This window comes from Vidua macroura, chromosome 35, assembly GCF_024509145.1.
Source record: "Vidua macroura isolate BioBank_ID:100142 chromosome 35, ASM2450914v1, whole genome shotgun sequence".
In the NCBI taxonomy this organism is placed as follows: Eukaryota; Metazoa; Chordata; class Aves; order Passeriformes; family Viduidae; genus Vidua; species Vidua macroura.
In genome coordinates, this window is record NC_071605.1 from 490,197 (window position 1) to 510,549 (window position 20,353).

The following is a 20,353-nucleotide window of genomic DNA, read 5'->3' on the forward strand; positions in this document are numbered from 1 at the left end:
TGTCCACTTCCTGTCCTGTCCCATCCCATCCCATCCCATCCCATCCCATCCCATCCCATCCCATCCCATTCCGTCCCGTCCCATCCCATCCCACCCCATCCCATCCATCCCATCCCATCCCATCACCTGATCCCATCCATCCCATCCCATCCACCCCATCCCATCTATCCCATCCCATCCCATCCCATCCCATCCATCCCATCCCATCCCATCCCATCCCATCCCATCCCATCCCATCCCATCCCATCCATCCCATCCCATCCCATCCCATCCCATCCCATCCCATCCCACCCCACCCCAGTTGTGCCACCCTGTCCTCGGGCACTGCCTGGCTCTGCCAGGTCCTGTCCACTGAGCCCTTTGGTGCCCCCGGGGCTTTGCTGTCCCCCCTGTGTCGGGGGCACGGGGGGCACACCTTCATTCTGTCCCTGCCAGGACCCCCAGGTCCTTCCCACAGAGCCCCGCAGCCCCCGTCACTGCCAGGGGCGACTCCTTCCCCAGGGTGGCTTTTGTCCCTGTCATCTCCCTGTCGGTCCCTCCTCCAGCTGGGCTCGGTCCTGCTGCCCTTGGGCACGGGGACAGGAGTGCACACGTTTGGTCACCAGAGTTGCAGGTCTGTGCGGGAAGGGACCCCAGAGCCCCTCCAGTGCCACCCCTGCCATGGCAGGGACACTGCCACTGTCCCAGGGTGTCCCAGTGCCCCGGCCTTGGGCACTGCCAGGGATCCAGGGGCAGCCACAGCTGCTCTGGGCACCCTGTGCCAGGGCCTGCCCACCCTCACAGGGAACAATTCCCAATTCCCAATCTCCCATCCAGCCCTGCCCTCTGGCACTGGGAGCCATTCCCTGGCTCCTGTCCCTCCAGGCCTTGTCCCCAGTCCCTCTGCAGCTCTCCTGGAGCCCCTTCAGGCCCTGCCAGGGGCTCTGAGCTCTGCCTGGATCCTTCTCCTCTCCAGGTGAGCAGCCCCAGCTCTCCCAGCCTGGCTCCAGCCCTGGAGCAGCTCCGTGGTCTCCTCTGGGCTCTCTCAGCAGCTCCAGGTGCTGCTGCTGTTTGGCCCTGTTAAGATCCAGTTAGTGAGAGAAGCCTCTGCCTGAACTGAGCTGCAAATGAGACCCTATGCCACAGTCAGCAATGTGGATTTTACTTAACAATAAATGCGAGTTATACAGTTCTCTCGTTAATTAGAAGTCTATCTTCCATTGCTTAAATACATCCTTTGCTTCTTACGCTAATTAGTCCCGTGCTCGGTGTTACTCTTCTTTTGGATCTTTTTGGGTCTCTGGGCCACGAGTCAGTGGTGGCAACCTGCCCCTGCTGGAGCTGGCTCTGCGCAGTGCCCAGCTGGTTTTATCAGTTTCTTCCTCATCTTGGGGTTCTTGCCCCATGCCCCCGTGGCTGGTGAGTTTTTCCCTCTTGGTACCCACTCCCAGCGCCACACCCTTCCTCCCGAGCTTTCTTAGGTAAGATATTACTGGATTTACCTTCCTCCCACCCGGGCAGCAGCACCAGTTCACCCAGTCCCGGTTCAGGTAGCCACAAGGCATGTTTGGGAGGCTGGGGTGGCCACTGCTGGTCACAGCTGCCTGGGCTGGTGTTTGGGACTCGTGTGCGAGCAGCTGCTGCTCTCCACACGCAGCCACGGGGGGAAATGTCTGTGTGAAACCAGGACCTGCCCACCAGACCTTGCCTCTTCCAGGCCCGGAACCTTCCTGCCATAAATTCCTCCTTTCTGTGGCCCTAACAGTGCAGCAGCTATTTCCTCATTGCTGTAAGCGTTTCTTGGCCCATCAGCTTTAGCCACACCATGCCGTAAATTCCTATAAACTGATAATCTAAAATTACCCCTCATGGTTCTCACTACAGGACATCTTTCATAGTTCTATTTCCCTAAAGTATCTAATCTTATTTACAGGACCATCCTTTAAAACTTGTTTCTAGTTCAGTTTCTCTCTCAACAATGTCTGTCTCATTCCGTAACATTTCTAGGTCAACATTTCATATTTCAAAGCTTACATAGAAACACACGCTACGTGAGCCTTCTATCAGATTTTGAACATTTTCTATAAATCCATTTCCCCACACCTTCTCCCAGGGCTGCTCTTGAATCCATCCACGCCCCAGCCCGGACTGATCCCGGGGGTTATCCCAGCTGCAGCACTGGGCCTTTTTGTGCTGTCTGAGGTTGCCACGGCCCTCAGCAGCCTGGAGAGCCTGGCAGTGCCCTGTGGCACCATCCCAGGCAGAGCACAGGTCCCCAGGCTGTCACACCTGTCACACCTGTCACACCTGTCACAGCCACTGCTTGCCCACCCCACGTCCACCCACCACGCTCCAGGCCCCAGCACCTTGGGGGGCTGGCACTGGGGGAGGCCCCAGGAGTCTCAGCTGGAGGGGAAACTGAGGCAGGAGCTGCGCCAGGCAGTTTCCTGACCCACAGCTCATGGGGGGTTCCCACTCTGTTGGGGGGCTCTGCACCCCCCCACCCCAGGGCTGCACGAGCCAAGGCCCCCGGTGCCCAAGGGAGCTGGGCTCAACCCAGAGCCCCCACACCTGGGATTGAGACCCCCCTGGCACCCCATCACTCATTGGGAACCCAACCACCTCAGGGCTGGGACCCCACTGTCACCTGGACACCCCCTCCCCACCCACAGGGACCCCAGGGCTCCCCGGGACTCCACAATCACCCCAAATCCCACCTTCTGCCAGGGCCCATCCAGGGCTCCCCGGGACTCCACAATCACCCCAAATCCCACCTTCTGCCAGGGCCCCACCAGGGCTCCCCAGGACTCCACAATCACCCCAAATCCCACAGCCTGCCAGGGCCCCACCAGGGCTCCCCGGGACTCCACAACCACCCCAAATCCCACAGCCTGCCAGGGCCCCACCAGGGCTCCCCAGGACTCCACAATCACCCCAAATCCCACAGCCTGCCAGGGCCCCACCAGGGCTCCCCAGGACTCCACAACCACCCCAAATCCCACCTTCTGCCAGGGCCCCATCAGGGCTCCCCGGGACTCCACAATCACCCCAAATCCCACCTTCTGCCAGGGCCCCATCAGGGCTCCCCGGGACTCCACAACCACCCCAAATCCCACCTTCTGCCAGGGCCCCATCAGGGCTCCCCGGGACTCCACAATCACCCCAAATCCCACCTTCTGCCAGGGCCCCACCACCACTGCTGCTGGGACCCCCCCACGCCCTGTGACTCCACCAGACCTTTGGATTTCAGCACCTGCCAGGACCTCACTGCCCCCCCAGAGCCCCAGCACCTGCCAGGACCTCACTGTCACCAGGACCCCATCAGCACCTGGATGTCCCCACCCACCAGGACCCACCACCACCGGCTCACCCCACCACGACAGACAGACCAGACAACAACACAAGAGGGCGTTTTGTTTTTTTTTTTTCCTGTCTTTTTTTTTTTTCCTCTTTTTTTCTCTTTTTTTTTTTTTGCACAAAACAGGACATTTATTCAAGTGTTCTCCAGCACAAGTACATTAGAAAGGAGCTCGTCTGTATTATACTCTTCTGGGCACCAAAGAAAAAGAAAAGGAGGATGGGATGGAAGCGGGACGGACAGACTTTCTACATCTGCTGCACGCATTGACCTTTATTAGTTCAGAACAGCTATGTCACGAGCAATACTCACACAGATACAACAGCGCCGGGCGCCCGCGGCACCTCCGGCCGTGAAATGCACAGTTCAGCGGCAATAAATAGAGAAGCGACCCTAAAAAAACAAACCAACAAAAAAACAGGGGCAACGAACCGAGAGAGAAGTAGAAAATAAACCGGGGGGGGGGTCGGGGCGGGAAAAGGGGAGGGAGAGCAGCCGGGGCGGCCGCGGCGGCGCCGGGAATGTGGCGGCGGAGCCAAATCAAAGGGAGGAAGGAGGGTACCAGCTCTACGCGCGTATTCCTCGGGATGATGAGTACATGATTCTCACAAATAGTTAAGCGTCAGCTACTTCAATGACTAGGCTAAAACACAGGAAATCTCTCATTTAGTTTTCAAGTACAAAGTTAAAATGCCTTTTTCTTTTTTGTTTTTTTTTTTTAATAATAATATATAAGAGTAAAATAATAGTGCTCTTTGAAACTCCACTACGAGAAACAAAACAGTCATTGTCCAGACAGCAGACTTAATTTAACAATATATATTTTTAATAAAATGTTTTAGCACCGTGTTTGTCCCCACTCCCTCGGCGGATCTTAAGGAATTCAGGCCTTGCTGTGTTGTTTTGAGTTTTCATCTAGGGCTGTGCAACAGAATTTGTCTGGTTGTTTTGTTAAAAAAAGACGTGAGTCGGGTACGTTAAAAACTGAACTCTTGCCCCAGGCATCCCCACGGTCCCCCCCCCCGCCGCCGGCACCTGTTCCCAGCAGGAACCTGCTTCCCACCGGCGCCGGGGCACCGGCACCGGCACCGGCTGGGCCGTGCCAGCGCCGCGCCGCGCCGGCCCCCGCGCCGCAGCACCCGCTGGGACCCGGCCCCCCAAAGGTGCAGCAGGGCCAGGGGGGTCCCAGGGAGCGCTGCAGGGCTGGGCTGAGCCGGGGCGGCCCCGGGGGTCCGCCGGGACCCCCAAACCCGGCGCGTGGCCGTGCAGAACCCGCCCGAGAGCGCCACAGGATGGGGCAGCACCGGCACCCGGAGCTGCAGGGCCACGCGGGGTCAGCACCCAGAGCCACGGCGTTGTGCAGGACCAGCACCTGGAGCTGCAGGACCGTGCAGGGTCAGCACCCAGTGCCGCAGAGCCCTGCAGGACCTGCCAACAACGTTGCAGGGCCGTGCAGGACCAGCACCCAGCACCTCAAGACCGTGCAGGATCAGCACCCAGCGCCACAGGGCCACGCAGGATCTGCAATCAGCGCTGCAGGGCCTGCAATCAGCGCTGCAGGGCCATGCAGCGCTGGCACCCAGCTCTGTGGGGCTGTGCAGGACCCACAGCCAGCGCAGTGGATCCATGCAGGACCCACAGCCAGGGGCACGGAGCCATGCAGGACCTGCAGCAGCGCTGCAGGGCCATGCAGGACCCGCAGTGCCCACCGTGCCCCACAGAGGATGCCCAGGGCCACGCCAGCCCCACACACGGGCTCGTGGGGCCGTGTGGGCTCAGACAGCAGCAGGCAGGCAGGACCTGTGCCCGGTGCAGCGGTCCTGTGCCATCCTGTGCCATCCTGTGCCATCTGGCCCCGGGAGCGAGCAGGAGCCCAGAGCCCGGGGCCAGCGCCCTCCTGCCTCGCCACCTTCACTCCCCGGCAAAGCCAAGCCCCGCGGTGCCCCCGGCGCGGCCGCCTGCGCCAGCTCAGCTCCCCGTGCCCCCCGCACCCAGAGGGGCCCCCAAGCCCCCGGTAGCACCAGGAGGGAGGGGAGGCGGGGGCCCCGCCGCCGTCGGTCCCAGCACCTCGGAGCGCGCGGGCCGCGGCTCGCTGCCATTAGCCAGCACCCCGCAGCGAGCGCGGCCCCGGAGCCCGCACCTTTCACAGTTAGAGAAGAGACAGCGACGGGCCCGGGCCCCCGGGAGCCTCCCCGCGCCCTAGCACCGGTCCCTGCCCCGCCGGGGCCGGACCCGCGGCACCGCGGCCGCCGGAGCAGTAGCACCATCCACCGCACTGCCAGCACCTGCCCGCGCTCTGCTCACACCGCGGCTCCCGGCCCCTGCGGCCGGGGCCACTGCCGCCGCCGCCGCGGTGCCCCGTCACCCCCGGCGGGGCGCGTGGCACCGAGGGGACACGCTCGCTCCGAACCACGCGCGGGCAGGAGAGCGATGGCCCGGCGGCCGCGGCGACGCCGCCGGGGTCCCGTCCGGGCTCTCCGGGGCATCGCCCTCCTGCCGCCGGCCCGGCCCCGCGGATGTAGCACCAGGGTCCGGGACCCGCGGCCATCCCCGTGCCATGCCGGAAACGCCCCGGCCGCGCTCCGGCACCGCTCTGTCCCCCCTGCCCTGCCGGCGTCCCCGCCGCCGCCCTCGGCCAGAGCCCGGTGCCCCACGCCGCCCCGGCGGGCAGCGCCCGCGGCGAGGGGCACGGCCGGGGGACACCCGGCACGGGCCCTGCCGGACACCACGTACGCAGAAGAGCACCAGTACGCTGTGGGGTGGCGCCGGCGGGGCAGGGGGGCACCGCCGAGGCGCTTCCGTTCGGGACAGAAAAAGGTTATTGCATGACTCGGGATGGAGACGCTTCCGCCCGGCCGCCCCGGCCCTGCCGCTCGCTCGGAAAGGCCCGGCACGTAAGGCAACGTGGAAGCTGATGTCTCGACTCACCCCGCTGTGTAAAGCACCATTATGAAGTCAGGTTGTACAGTAGTAACAGTACCTTTTATATATATATATATCTATATCTCATATCTATCATATATATATAAACTGTAAACAAGAGGTAACAGCGGCTTCTAGGATCTGCTCTCTTCAAGGTTTCCGTATGGTAGGCACCCAAAATACTGTAGAAAAGGTGTGTGTGTGGTGTGTGTGTTCCCGGCCTCCCTGCCGGGCTGGCTCCATGTCACCGGAGAGCGGTGCTGGTGGAACAGAGCGAGGCTCAGCCGCCGGGCGCTGGAGCCGCCGAGCGCGGCCGGGGCCGGGGCCGGGCCGGCCAGGCGCTGGCGCGGACGGAGCGGAGCGGTCTCGGAGCGGTCTCGGAGCGGGTCTCGGAGCAGAGCGGGTCTCCTTTGCCTCCGCCTCCCTCCCCGCTGGGCTTTCCCGCTGCCGTTTCCCCCTCTCCGAGAGCGGCGCTGGCGACGGCATCTCGTCTCGCCCGCTGCTCCGAGAAGTGGAAACCAAACCGACAGGAAAACCCAGCCAGAAAAGAGCGGAAAATTAAAAGGTTACCCAAAAAAAAAAAAAAAAAAAAAGGTTTTGGTTTTCTTTTCTTTTTCTTTTTTTTTTTTTTCTTCCGTTTTGTTGTCGGTTGTTTGCTTTCGCCGTCTTCGTTTTTGTTTGCTTCTTGTGGTTTTTGTTTGTTTTTAAATAGCTAAAGCTGATCCTGGGAAATTCCGGAGAGGACACCGACCCCTTTCGCTCGGGGAGACGTGTGCTGGGTTCCCGTCGGGCTGCGAAATCCCGTCTCTCTTCTGGGTGCTGACTCTTCTCTCATTCTGTGTGTTCACTTCTCTTGGCGTGGATGGGTTTGTTTCCGACTCGCTCCGTGTGACCAGTCCCTGCCCATCCCTAAACGCAGGCGAAGTATTCCTTCAGGGGCGCGAAGAGGTGGCGGATCACCGGCACGCTCCAGGACCTGCCGAGCAGTCTCTGCCGGGCCAGGCGGCTCATGTTGGACACGTCCGTGTAGTGCACGGGGAAGCCAAACACCCTGCGGGACAGGACGGGACGGGAAGGGGTCGGGGTCAGGGGCCTGGCGCGGGCGGGACCCGGCGCGCTGCCCCGGCCCCGGCACCGCTACCTCTCCATCTCCGTGCACCACAGGATGTCCTCCTTCTCGTTCATGAACACGGGGAAGTGCTGGTCCTTGCCCTGCTTGATGGAGTTGGAGCGAGTGGTGATGGTTCGCACTTTGCTGAACTGCAAGAGGCACGGGCTGGTCAGGCTGGGGCGGGACGGAGCCCCCGGGGGACTCCCACCCCGGGAGCCGCCGCTGATCCCTCCTGAAACCCCCACCCTGCGCCCCAGGGAGCCTGGGACTGCTGCTGACAGCACTGGAACCCCGCTCCTGCCCCTTCAGGCCCCCCTCACCACCCAGCCCGGGCTGACCTTTGCTATCCTGCCGTGCTCCAGGCACTCCTGCAGCTCCAGCTTATCGTTGACGGTGGACGCGAGTGGCCTGGGGGGGAAGAGATGGTGGGCAGTGGGTGGCAGCGCTGTGTCCCCATACTGTCCCCCCCGCTCTGGGCACAGGGCAGGTCTCCAGCTGGGGTTTGTGGGGGTCACAAGGTGGCCACGGCTGTTTTGGGGGTCTGTGGCAGGTCACGGGCAAGAAGCAATTCCTGTGGGAGCCCATCTGTGGCCAGTAGCTGTGGGCTGCCGCAGCCAACACCCAAGAGGGACACAAAGGACAGCTTAGTGCCACCCCTCCAGCACAAGAGAGCTGGGACAGGACCAGCCACCCCCACAAGGGGAACCACCACAGGTTTCTAGGGGGTGCCATCACCTCTTTGTCAGACTCCCGCTCTTGCCCAGCCCTGACCAGGCTCAGGGGACCCCCAGAGCCACAGCTGGGCTGAGGGAGGACCCAGGGGTGCAGCCCACCCTCCCAGAGCCAGCCGGGGGCTCGGCTTGGGGCCGCTCTCACCCACCTGTTCATGCCGGGCAGGTTCCCCCAGAAGTACCGTGCCCGGTGCGCTGCGGACACTTCTTTGGCATCGATCATGACGGGATTGGACTGAGGGAGGGAGAGCGGGAAGGGTCAGTGGGGCTGGGACCTGGGGGTCCCCGGGGCCGGAGGGGGGTGACCCCAGGCGGGCACTGACCTCCAGGAAGCGCGAGATGTCCCTCTTGTCGCTCACGCCCATGGCCACCACGTTCTCAAAGAGCCAGAAGAAGGGCCGGTCGTCGCCCTCCTTGGGCCGGGCTTCGTGCAGCAGGCGGTAGAACTCAAAGAAGAGGCGCCCGGTGCCCTCTGGGAGGAGAGAGGAGGGCTGGGGTCAGGGCTGGGGGGGGGGGTCTCTGCCAGCCCTGGGGGGCCAGCCCCACCCCTGCGGAGCCCCAGCCCTCTCCTACCGTAGAGACCCTTCCTGGCCGGGTTGACGATGGACAGGTCGTTGCAGGGGCTCCCCCCAATGACCAGATCAAAGGGGCCCCACTCCTGAATCTGCAAGAGGCAAAGGAGAGCCCGGCTGAGCCAGGCGCTGCCACGGCCCGGGGGACGGGGGGCCGTGACGCTGGCCGAGCTCCCGGCGCGGGGAGGGACCCACCAGGACCACGGGGTCCCGCTCAGGACGCCCTGACACTGCCACCCCGGGCCCCAGGGTTGCTCCTGGAGCTCTGGGGGTCCCCGGCGCTGGCAGGGAGGGGCGCAGGAGGGCACGTACGTGTTTCTGGGTGACGTTGCGGACGTCCCCGACGTACATGATCTTGCCCTGGTGCCTCACCATGCCCACGGTGATGGAGTCCTCGCACACCTCGGAGGCGATGTACCTGTCCACCTGGATGCCCAGGTCCTTCAGCACCAGCAAGCCTGTGGGGAGCCACGGGGAGTGGGCCGTGCACGCACGACGGGGCCCCCCAGCCCCGTCCCATCCCCAGGGCTGAGCCCTGCCTGCTCCCCTCTTGTGCGTGACCCCTGGGGTGGAGCAGACAGGGGGGGCTGCCCACGGGAACCCCCCCAGACCCGGCCACACCCACGGCCTGAGACCACCGGCTCCTGTCACCCCCATCCCACACACGCCCTGGGGGAGCCCCTGCAAGGGCCAGGGGGCCAGGGACCCCCACCCACCTGTGGCGATGCCATCGAAGAGCGACAGCACCCGGATGGGCTTCCTCTTCTCAGCGGGCACCGGCGGGTACACCTTGGGGGGGTCCTGGAGCCAGGGGGATGGGGTCAGTGGGGAGGGACTGGGGGGTGAGTGGGGAGGGGCTGGGGGGGTCAGTGAGGAGGGGCTGGGGGGGTCAGCGGGGAGAACTTGAGGGTCAGCGGGGAGAACTTGAGGGTCAGCGGGGAGAACTTGAAGGGTCAGTGGGGAGGGGCTGGGGGTCAGTGAGGAGGGGCTGGGGGGGTCAGTGGGGAGAGGTTGGGGGGTCAGTGGGGAGAGCTTGGGGGGTCAACAGGGAGAGCTTGGGGGTCAGTGGGGAGGGGCTGGGGGTCAGTGGGGACAGCTTGGAGGTCAGTGGGGAGAGCTTGGGGGGTCAGCAAGGAGGGGCTGGGGGGGTCAGTGGGGAGGGGCTGGGGATCAGCGGGGAGAGCTTGGGGGGGTCAGTGGGGAGAGCTTGGGGGGGTCAGTGGGGAGGGGCTGGGGGGTGAGCAGGGAGGGGCTGGAGGGGTCAGTGGGGAGAGCTTGGGGGGTCAGCGGGGAGGGACTGGGGGGTCATCGGGGAGGGACTGGGGGGTCAGCGGGGAGAGCTTGGGGGGTCAGTGGGGAGAACTTGAAGGGTCAGTGAGGAGGGGTTGGGGATCAGCAGGGAGAGCTTGGGGGGGTCAGCGGGGAGAGCTTGGGGGGTCAGAGGGGAGAGCTTGGGGGGTCAGCAGGGAGGGGCTGGGGGGGTCAGTGGGGAGAACTTGAAGGGTCAGTGGGGAGAACTTGAAGGGTCAGTGAGGAGGGGCTGGGGGGGTCAGTGAGGAGGGGCTGGGGGGTCAGCGGGGAGAACTTGGGGGGTCAGTGGGGAGAGCTTGGGGGGTCAGTGGGGAGAACTTGAAGGGTCAGTGAGGAGGGGTTGGGGGTCAGTGGGGAGGGGCTGGGGGGGTCAGCAGGGAGAGCTTGGGGGTCAGTGGGGAGAGCTTGGGGGTCAGTGGGGAGAACTTGAGGGGTCAGTGAGGAGGGGCTGGGGGCCAGTGGGGAGAGCTTGGGGGGTCAGCGAGGAGGGGCTGGGGGCCAGCAGGGAGGGGCTGGGGGGGTCAGCAGGGAGGGGCTGGGGGGGTCAGCAGGGAGAGCTTGGGGGGTCAGTGGGGAGGGGCTGGGGGCAGTGGGGAGAGCTTGGGGGGTCAGCGGGGAGGGACTGGGGGGTCAGTGGGGAGGGACTGAGGGGTGAGCGGGGAGGGGCTGGGGGGGTCAGTGGGGAGAGCTTGGGGGGTCAGCGGGGAGAACTTGAGGGGTCAGTGAGGAGGGGCTGGGGGCAGTGGGGAGAGCTTGGGGGTCAGCGAGGAGGGGCTGGGGGCCAGCGGGGAGGGGGCACTCACAAACTCCTGGTCGTGGTTGTTGGCGAAGAACATCTGGAGGCGCGAGGGCCAGTCCTCCCGCCGCCGCAGCAGCCCGTAGACGCCCTTGTGGCCGCACATGTAGCAGTTCCAGGGGTCCTCCTTGATGGCCGCCTGCGCCGCCCCCGGGCCCACCAGCAGGTCCACGCACTCCACGCAGAAGCACCTGGCACAGGTGGCAGCCAGGGTCAGCGGCGGGGCTCGTGCCAGGGCCGGGGTCCCACAGAGCTGCCCACTCCCACCCGTGGGCTGAGACCATGGGCATTTCCCAGCTCAGTGCTGGGACTGGGGCATTGCCAAAGCTTGCCCCAGCCCTGCAGCGGGACTGTGGCATCACCAGAACCTCCCCAGCCCCCAACCAGAGCTGGCATCAGCCAAAACCCCATGGCAGGACTGTGGCATCACCAGAACCTCCCCAGCCCCAAACCAGAGCTGGCATCAGCCAAAACCCCATGGCAGGACTGTGGCATCACCAGAACCTCCCCAGCCCCAAACCAGAGCTGGCATCAGCCAAAACCCCATGGCAGGACTGTGGCATCACCAGAACCTCCCCAGCCCCAAACCAGAGCTGGCATCAGCCAAAACCCCATGGCAGGACTGTGGCATCACCAGAACCTCCCCAACCCCAAACCAGAGCTGGCATCAGCCAAAACCCCATGGCAGGACTGTGGCATCACCAGAACCTCCCCAGCCCCACACCTGGATTGGCATCACCAAAAACTCCGTGGCAGGGCCACGCCATCTCCAGTCTGGGTCATGACCAAAACTTCCCCCAACCCCACAAGCCAGGACCGAGGCACCACCAAAGCCTCCCAGTCTCAAACCACAGCTGGCATCACCCAGTCCCCGTGCCAGGACTGTGGCAGGACCAGGGCATTGCCAAAACTCTCACAATCCCACACCTGGACCAGAACATTACCAAAATCTCCCGACCCTACACATGGAGACTGTGGCATCATTAAAACACCCCAGCCCCAAACCAGCACTGGCATCAGCAACAGCCCATGGCAGGAATGTGGCACCATGAAAATCTTTCCAGTCCTACACCGGGACATCACAAATCCTCCCAGCCCCAAACCAGGGCTGGCATCACTGAAATCCTACACCAGCACCGAAGCATCACCAGAACTTCCCATGCCGGGACTGTGGCACCACCAGAACATTCCCAAGCCCCACAGCAGGACTGGCAGCACCCGAGTTCCACAGGTCTGTGGCACTACCAGAACCTCTCTAGCTGCACATGAGGACTGAGGCATCACAGAATATCCCAGATTAGTGCTGAGGTGAATAAACCTGCTCCAGGTAGTGGGATTGAAATGCAGATTGAGCTGCAGAGGTTGAGCTCTGGGTGGAGCCCCAGCTTGAACTGCTGAGCTTTGGAATAACAAAGAGGAGAGGAAGGGTGACCCAGCTGGGTGAATGGGCAGACCCAGCAGGGGTTGGGATAACATAACAAAGGAGATCAAGAGAGCTGCCTGCCAGCCAGGTGCGTGCACAGGAGCTGAGGACTCTGGAGGAACAGTGCAGAGGGGGACACTGAGGGGACAAAACCGAGGGGTTCTTTAGTTGGGATCCCTCCTCAGAGGCACCAGCTCGGGCTGTGCTCGTATTTCTGTGCCACGAATAAATGGCTTTACTGAACAAGACATCTGAGACTCTGCCATTGGCAAGCTGGGCTGGAGCCAGTGGGGAAGCAGGGTCTGACTGGGCGTGGGGCCGTGGGGAGCCCAGCTGGGCCACTGGGCCACTGCAGCCACGGGGCTCTGGCCACAGCAGTGACAGTGTCTGGCACTGGCAGTGTGACAGCCCAGGAGGCTCAGGAATGCTCAGACTGGGTCATTTCCTTAATGGCATCACCGAATTCCCATGCCAGGACTTGGCATCACCAGAACCTCCCAGTCTCACACAGGACCATGGTGGGACTGTGGCATCACCATACCCTACCCAGACTGGGACATCAAAGCCTGACACGGGGACAGTGGCACCACCAGAACCTCCCTGGCACCACCAGAACCACCCTGGCATCACCAGAACCACCCTGGCATCACCAGAACCTCCCTGGCATCACCATACCCGCCTGCTCCAGTGCCACAGACCACAGCACTGCCAAAACATCCCAGCCCCAAACCACGACCGGCTGAACTCCGTGCCAAGACCGTGGCATCACCAAACCTTCTCAGTCCCTTACTGAGACTGGGACGTCACCAAAACTCCCCAGTCCCACACCAGGACTGGCATCACCAAAAGCAGGAACGTGGCAACACCAAACTTGCCCAGCCTCACGCCGGACAGGAGTGGGGCCCCAGAGGAAGCTGGCTGGTTCCAGCCCAGCCCCGTGGCACCCCCAGCCCCGTGGCACCCCCAGCCCCGTGGCACCTGCAGCAGTTGTTGTTGCCACACATGAGGACCTCGCGGCCACCGCAGCAGATGGTGCAGTAGGACTGGTAGCCGTCGTCGTCGTACTGGTACGCGCACTCCAGGAAGCAGTTCTGGGGACAGCCGGGGCGTCACTGCGGGCCTGGGCACGCTGGGGACCCCGCCACGGGGTGGGGCACACCCTGTGAGCCCCCCAGGCCGTGCCCCAGGCCGTACCTTGCAGTTTTGGCACATCCCCCCGATGAACAGAGGGTGCTCCAGGGTCACGTTGAGGCTCCCGCAGGAGATGCAGATGTCTGGGGGAGAAGGGGAGACATTGCCCTGGCACCCCACCCTGGCATGGGAACACCGTGACCCATTGCCCTGGCACCCCAGCCCGGCGTGGGGACACCCTGACCCATTGCCCTGGCACTCCACCCCATCATGCAGACACCCCAACCATCGCCCTGGCACCCCAGCCTGGTGTGGCCATCGCCCTGGCACCCCACCCCAGCGAGGGGACACCCTGAGCCATTCTCCCTGGCACTCCACCCTGGCATGGGGACACCCCAACCATTGCCCTGGCACCCCAGCCCAGCGTGGGGACACCGTAACCCATCACCCTGGCACCCCAGCCCAGCGTGGGGACACCCCAACCATTGCCCTGGCACCCCAGCCCGGCGTGGGGACACCCCAAGCCAACTTCCTGGCACCCCACCCTGGCATGGGGACACCCCAATCATTGCCCTGGCACTCCACCCTGGCATGGGAACACCCCAGCCCTGTCCTGCAGTCCCCAGGACACACTCACCCCATGCTGGGGTCCCACCAGAGCTGGGACCAGCCCTGGGAGCAGCAGCACGAGTCCCTCTGCCCTCCAGCCCCGGGCAGTGTCCTGGGGGGTCCCTGCCACCACCCAGGGTGGGCCACTGCCACGTCCCAGCTGCTGTCCCTCTGCCCGCCAGGCCCAGGGGTGGGACAGGCCTGGCCTTGCCGCCCCACAGCCCTGTGTGCCCCCGTGCCCTGGGGCACGGAGCCCAGCCCGCCCGCAGCGCCGCGCTCACCCTCGATGTTCCTGCACTTCTGCCGCACCTCGTAGACCAGCCGCTCTGGGGGAACAGCGCGGTCAGGGGGGCTGCCCCGGCCAGGGGGGTGCAGGGAGGGACCCCCCCGGCAGGGAGGAGCCGGGGGGAGAAGGGGGCCCGGCCTGGAGCAGCTCTTGTCCCCCGCCCCGCAGGGAGCACGGCCGAAGCGAGCCCCGAGGGAGGAGCGGCGGGCACGGGGGCACGGCCAGCCCCGGTGGCAGCCCCGGTAGCAGCCCCGGTACCTCGGGTGCGCTCGTCGATGATCTCCTTGACCTTGGGCTTCTCCTGGGTTGTGCTTTTCCGGGGTTTTTTGGCGGGTGGGGGCGGTGCGTAGGCGGCTGCTTCGGGTTCCACCCACATCTCCGTGTAAACTTCTTTGTAGGGGTTGCGCTCCTCTGCGGGTCAGTGCTGTCATCAGTGGCGTCCCCCCCCCGGCGGGTCACATCACCACGGTCCCCCCAGCAGGGTCCCAGCCCCCCAGCACCTCCCTGCCGGGCCCGTGCCACCCGAGATGATGGCCAGTGTCCCCCGGGAGCGTCCCCAGTACCCAGCCCCGCTGACCTTCGGGGGGCTCCAGCCCCTTGGGGCCCGAGGGCTGGAAGCCGCCCAGGGCCCACTCGATCATCTGCTTGTTCTGGATCTCCACCACCTTGGACGTGTCCGTCTCGTCGTTCTCGGGGCACGCGGGGAAGATCTTCCCGGCCCGGCTGCTGGCCACCTGTGGGGGTGCAGGTGTCACCCACCCCACACGGGGTCCCCATCCTGCGGCTGCTCCTGCCCTGCCCAGACCCCAGCCTCGGGGGCACCAGCGCCGTACGAGACCCCCAAAGGCAGGATCCAAGCAGTGTCCCCCATGTCCAGGCAGTGTCACCCATGGCTCAGCAGTGTCCCCCATGTCCAGGCAGTGTCACCCCATGGCTCAGCAGTGTCACCCATGTCCAGGCAGTGTCACCCCATGGCTCAGCAGTGTCCCCCAATGTCCAAGCAGTGTCACCCCATGGCTCAGCAGTGTCACCCCATGTCCAGGCAGTGTCCCCCACGTCTCAGCAGTGTCCCCCACGTCTCGGCAGTGTCCCCCATCTCTCGGCAGTGTCCCCCATGTCTCAGCAGTGTCCCCCCCCATCTCTCGGCAGTGTCCCCCCCATGTCCCGGCAGTGTCCCCCCCATGTCCCGGCAGTGTCCCCCCCATCTCTCGGCAGTGTCCCCTCACCTGCAGCACCTCGTAGATGGCCTTGCGGTACATGGGCTGCTTGTTGTAGGTGGCCTGGTGGAAGGCGCTGGCGAAGGAGCTCAGGGGCAGCAGCTTCTCCACGCACACCTGGGGACAGGAGGCGGCCGTGGCGACACCGGAGGGAGGACGGCCGCCGCCGCCGCGGCCGCGGGCTCGCCACTTACCACCGAGAACTTGCCGTCGCCGAACCACATGACCCAGCGGGTGCCCTCGGCGGCGCGGCTGCGGCCGGTCATCCACCAGGACACGATGCGGCCGGGCCACCAGGAGAAGCCGCGCAGCTTGCCCCACACCAGCTCGCCGATGCCGAAGCCGCGCCCGTCCTGCGGGCAGCGCGGGGCTCAGCGCGGCTCACGGGCCCCGGGCCCGGCCCCGCTCCGCCCGGCCCGGCCCCGCTCCGCCCGGCCCGGCCCGGCGCTCACCTCGTACTCGGGCTCGTCGTCGGCCGACTTGGAGGCGTTCTTGTCGCCCGCCTCGGCCACGGCGGGCTCGGGCGTGGTGGCCACGCTGGGCGAGGCGGGGTCGGTGGGCTGCTGCGGCCCGGGCGGCGGGCTGGCCTCCTCCTCCTTCTGCGCCTCGGCCCGCGCCGGCTCCTCCACCACGTTCATCACGGCGATCACCTTGGCCTTCTTCTCCGCCTGCGGGGACGCCGCGGGGCATGGCACCGGCCCGGGGGCCGGCTCCCGTGCCTCAGTTTCCCGCTGCTGAGCCCCGGGATCTGTCCCGAGGCCCGTGCCGTGACCCCCCCCGAGCGCATCCCGGTACCCTCTGTGCTCATCCCCGTCCATGCCGCCGTGTCCGGGTCCCCCCCCTTCCATCCCTCCGGCCCCGGCGGGATCTCCCCGCGCGGCCCGGGCGCTCCGGCCCGCGGTGCTGCCGCTGCCGGTGCCGGTGCCGTACCCGCGGGGAGCGGCCGGGCCCGGCCGGGGCGGAACGCGCGGAGCCGGAACGCGCGGAGCCGGCCGGGCCGGTGCGGGTCAGCCCGGCGGCCCTTTGTCTGGGCTCCGGGTCACGTGGTGCCTCCCGGCCCGGCTGGTTGGCTGCGGCGGGGGGCGCGCGGGGGGCGCGCGGGGGGCACGGGCCGGACCGGAACCGAAGGGGAACCGAAAGGGCCCGAGTGGAACCGAACGGAACCGAAAACACCCGAGCAGAACCGAGAGGAGCCGAAGGGACCCGAGCGGCGGCCGGGCCGGGCCCGGAGGGAACGGAGCGGAACCGAAGGCACCGGGCGGCACCGAAAGGTTCCAGGAGAACCGAGCGGAACCGAGCGCAGCCCACGGGAGCGAAGACACCCGAGCGGCCTCCGGGACGGAGCCGAGCGGTCCCGAGCGGAACCGAACGGTTCCGAGCGGGACCGAACGAAGCCGAGCGGAACCGAAAGAAGCCGAGCGGACCGCCGGCACGGAACCGAACGGCCCCGAGCTGCCCGGCCCGGTGCCGCTCGCCCGGTGTCCTCCCGGGCTGGCCCCAGTCCCGCTCCCGGTGCTTCTCGCCCCAGCCCCGCCGTCCCGCCGGTGCCCCGGTCCCGGCCCGTCCCTCCCGGTACTCACGGGCCCGCGGCCGTGCTCCGGTCCGGGCTGGGCAGCGCCTCACGCCGCGGGGCCGCCGCCGCCGCCTTTTGTCCCGGGGCCGCGGCCCCCCGGCCTTTGTGCGGAGCGCCGGGACGGGGCGGGGGCGGCGGCGCCCCGGGGGCCTCGCCCCGCACGGCTGGAGCCGCCCCCGCCCCCGCACCAGTGTCCCCAGTGCCACCGGCTGGGGACGGGGCGGGGGCAGGATGGACACCGGTCTGCGGTCACACTGCCCGGTTCAGCCCGGTGCGGTCACACTGCCCGGTTCAGCCCGGTACGGACACACTGCCCGGTTCAGCCCGGTGTGCTCACACTGCCCAGTTCAGCCCAGTACAGTCACTGGTCTGAGGTCACACTGCCCAGTTCAGCCCGGTGCGGTCACACTGCCCAGTTCAGCCCAGTACGGTCACACTGCCCGGTTCAGCCCGGTGTGGTCACTGGTCTGAGGTCACACTGCCCAGTTCAGCCCAGTACAGTCACTGGTCTGAGGTCACACTGCCCAGTTCAGCCCAGTACGGGCACTGGTCTGAGGTCACACTGCCCAGTTCAGCCCAGTACGGGCACTGGTCTGAGGTCACACTGCCCAGTTCAGCCCAGTACGGGCACTGGTCTGAGGTCACACTGCCCAGTTCAGCCCAGTACGGTCACACTGCCCGGTTCAGCCCGGTGTGGTCACTGGTCTGAGGTCACACTGCCCAGTTCAGCCCAGTACGGGCACTGGTCTGAGGTCACACTGCCCAGTTCAGCCCAGTACGGGCACTGGTCTGAGGTCACACTGCCCAGTTCAGCCCAGTACAGGCACTGGTGCGGGGCTGGCACTGTCCCGCTGTCCCGGTTCGGCCCGGTACGGACGGGACACGCTCGGGGTCTCTGCACCCCAGGACAGGCCCTGCCCCCGCCTGCCCTGCCAGCCCTGCTGTCCCCGTGTCCCCACTGTCCCTGCTGTCCCCACTGTCCCTGCTGTCCCCGGTGTCCCGGGGGTCCCACGGTGTCCCCGGTGTCCCGGGGGTCCCACGGCGTGGTGCCTCCGGGACCCCCCTGTGTGCAAAGGGGGGGTGGTGTCACCCCGGGGGGGGGGGCAGCGGGACCCCCGCCCTGCCACCCCCTGCTCGGGGGTCCCCGGGCCACCGCCTCATCCCGGGACCAGGGGGGTCCGCAGGGGACCCTGAGCACTGCGGTGGCACAAGGCCACCCTCAGGGTGCTCTCCGGGTGACAATGGGGTGACATCACCCTCTCCGTGCCCCCCCCCGGTGACAATGGGGTGGCAGCAGGGACACCCCGCTTCTTCCAGCCTGCCTCGGGCTTTGGGGACCTGCGATGTTTGGGGGCACGAGTGGCCCTGGGCTAAAGGACACGGGGTAGGTGACACCCCGAGTGTCCTGGGGCAGGGTCGCAGCAGGACCTCGTGTCCCCCCCCCCCCCCCCCAGTGCTGGGGGCCCCGCTCTGCCCGGGGGGGACAGGAAATGTCCCATCGCCGGTCGTTAAGGGACATCGTCTGGATATCCCCGCTGGACAATTGTCCCCAGCGCTCCCTGCCCTGGGGCCACCGGCAGCTCCGGCAGCCCTGTCCACCCCACCCCCACCCCCACAGCCTCATCCTCAGCCTCATCCTCAGCCCCATCACCACCCCCATTCCATCCCACCCCCATTCTATCCCCATCCCCATCCCCATTCCCATCCCTATTCCATCCCCATCCCATCCCCATCCCATCCCCATCCCTATTCCATCCCTATTCCATCCCCATCCCATCCCCATCCCCATTCCCATCCCTATTCCATCCCCATCCCATCCCCATCCCCATTCCCATCCCCATCCCCATCCCCGACCCCATCCCCATCCCCATCCCATCCCTATTCCATCCCACCCCATCCCATCCCCTGATCCCATCCCATCCCCTGATCCCATCCCATCCCACCCCATCCCATCCCATCCCCTGATCCCATCCCATCCCCTGATCCCATCCCATCCCATCCCACCCCATCCCATCCCATCCCCTGATCCCATCCCATCCCATCCCATCCCATCCCATCCCATCCCATCCCCAGCCCTGCTCCTGCCCCATCCCCACCCCATTCCCTCCTTCATCCCCATCCCCATCCCCATTCCCATCCCTATTCCATCCCCATCCCATCCCCATCCCATCCCCATCCCATCCCATCCCCATCCCCATCCCCATCCCCATCCCTGTCCCCATCCCCATCCCATCCCCATCCCCATCCCATCCCTATTCCATCCCTATTCCATCCCTATTCCATCCCCATCCCATCCCCATCCCCATCCCATCCCCATCCCCATCCCCATTCCCATTCCCATCCCCATCCCATCCCCATTCCATCCCCATCCCCATCCCTATTCCATCCCTATTCCATCCCCATCCCATCCCATCCCATCCCATCCCATCCCATCCCATCCCATCCCATCCCCAGCCCTGCTCCTGCCCCATCCCCACCCCATTCCCTCCTTCATCCCCATCCCCATTCCCTTCAGCTCCATCCCAACCCCACGGTCCCGTCTCCATCCCCAGCTCCACAGCTGGCACTGGCGGGGGGTCCCAGCCTAAGGGCTCCCAGTGCGGGCGTGACAGGGACAGCGCCTGCCCTGGGTGTCCCTGTGTCCCTGTCACTGCACTGACCCCGAGTGTCCCTGTCCCCATGTCCCTGTCACTGCACTGACCCTGAAACTGAGTGTCCCTGTCACTGCACTGACCCCGGGTGTCCCTGTCCCCATGTCCATGTCACTGCACTGACCCTGATCCTGAGTGTCCCTGTGTCCATATCACTGCACTGACCCTGGATGTCCCTGTCCTCAAATCTGTGTCACTGCACTGACCCTGGGTGTCCCTGTCCCCAAATCTGTGTCACTGCATTGACCCTGAGTGTCCTTGTCCCTGCACTGGCCCCAGGTGTCCATGTCACTGCACTGACCCTGGATGTCCGTGTCCCCAAATCGGTGTCACTGCACTGACCCTGGATGTCCCTGTCCCCATATCCATGTCACTGCACTGACCCTGATCCTGAGTGTCCCTGTGTCCGTGTCACTGCACTGACCCCAGGTGTCCCTGTCCCCACATCGGTGTCACTGCACTGCCCCTGGATGTCCCTGTCCCCATGCCAGCTGCACCATCAGAGGCTGAGGGGTGAGGAAGAGGAGGGCAGGCTGGAGGGGGCTGGGTTGTCCCTGTGCCCACGGCAGCAGGGTTGGTGACCCCAGCTGAGACAGACGGTCAGGAGTGTCCCCAGAGTGGGACATGGGCGGGGGTGGCACAGAGGGGGTGACCTCAGGAAACCGGCAGGAACGGGCAGGAAG

At 65.5% G+C, this 20,353-nt stretch overlaps 1 protein-coding gene across 4 annotated transcripts in view; it reads right to left on the reverse strand.

Moving 5' to 3' along the window:
• Nucleotides 1-3,413: 3,413 nt before the first annotated feature.
• The window catches only part of DNMT3A (DNA methyltransferase 3 alpha), a 46,512-nt gene continuing 29,572 nt past the window's right edge, over nucleotides 3,414-20,353 (reverse strand). For all 4 annotated transcript variants that reach the window (XM_054002063.1, XM_054002061.1, XM_054002062.1 and 1 more), the window contains exons 7-23: nucleotides 15,899-16,114; nucleotides 15,641-15,799; nucleotides 15,456-15,563; nucleotides 14,807-14,963; nucleotides 14,488-14,640; nucleotides 14,225-14,269; nucleotides 13,398-13,477; nucleotides 13,182-13,294; nucleotides 10,788-10,971; nucleotides 9,390-9,474; nucleotides 8,986-9,131; nucleotides 8,675-8,765; nucleotides 8,425-8,573; nucleotides 8,251-8,336; nucleotides 7,709-7,778; nucleotides 7,401-7,519; nucleotides 3,414-7,310 (exon numbers count right to left, since the gene is read on the reverse strand). In XM_054002063.1, the coding sequence (XP_053858038.1) occupies nucleotides 7,169-7,310; nucleotides 7,401-7,519; nucleotides 7,709-7,778; nucleotides 8,251-8,336; nucleotides 8,425-8,573; nucleotides 8,675-8,765; nucleotides 8,986-9,131; nucleotides 9,390-9,474; nucleotides 10,788-10,971; nucleotides 13,182-13,294; nucleotides 13,398-13,477; nucleotides 14,225-14,269; nucleotides 14,488-14,640; nucleotides 14,807-14,963; nucleotides 15,456-15,563; nucleotides 15,641-15,799; nucleotides 15,899-16,114 (2,103 nt within the window). In that variant the 3' untranslated portion in view covers nucleotides 3,414-7,168. The remainder of the gene's footprint in view (nucleotides 7,311-7,400; nucleotides 7,520-7,708; nucleotides 7,779-8,250; nucleotides 8,337-8,424; nucleotides 8,574-8,674; nucleotides 8,766-8,985; nucleotides 9,132-9,389; nucleotides 9,475-10,787; nucleotides 10,972-13,181; nucleotides 13,295-13,397; nucleotides 13,478-14,224; nucleotides 14,270-14,487; nucleotides 14,641-14,806; nucleotides 14,964-15,455; nucleotides 15,564-15,640; nucleotides 15,800-15,898; nucleotides 16,115-20,353) is intronic.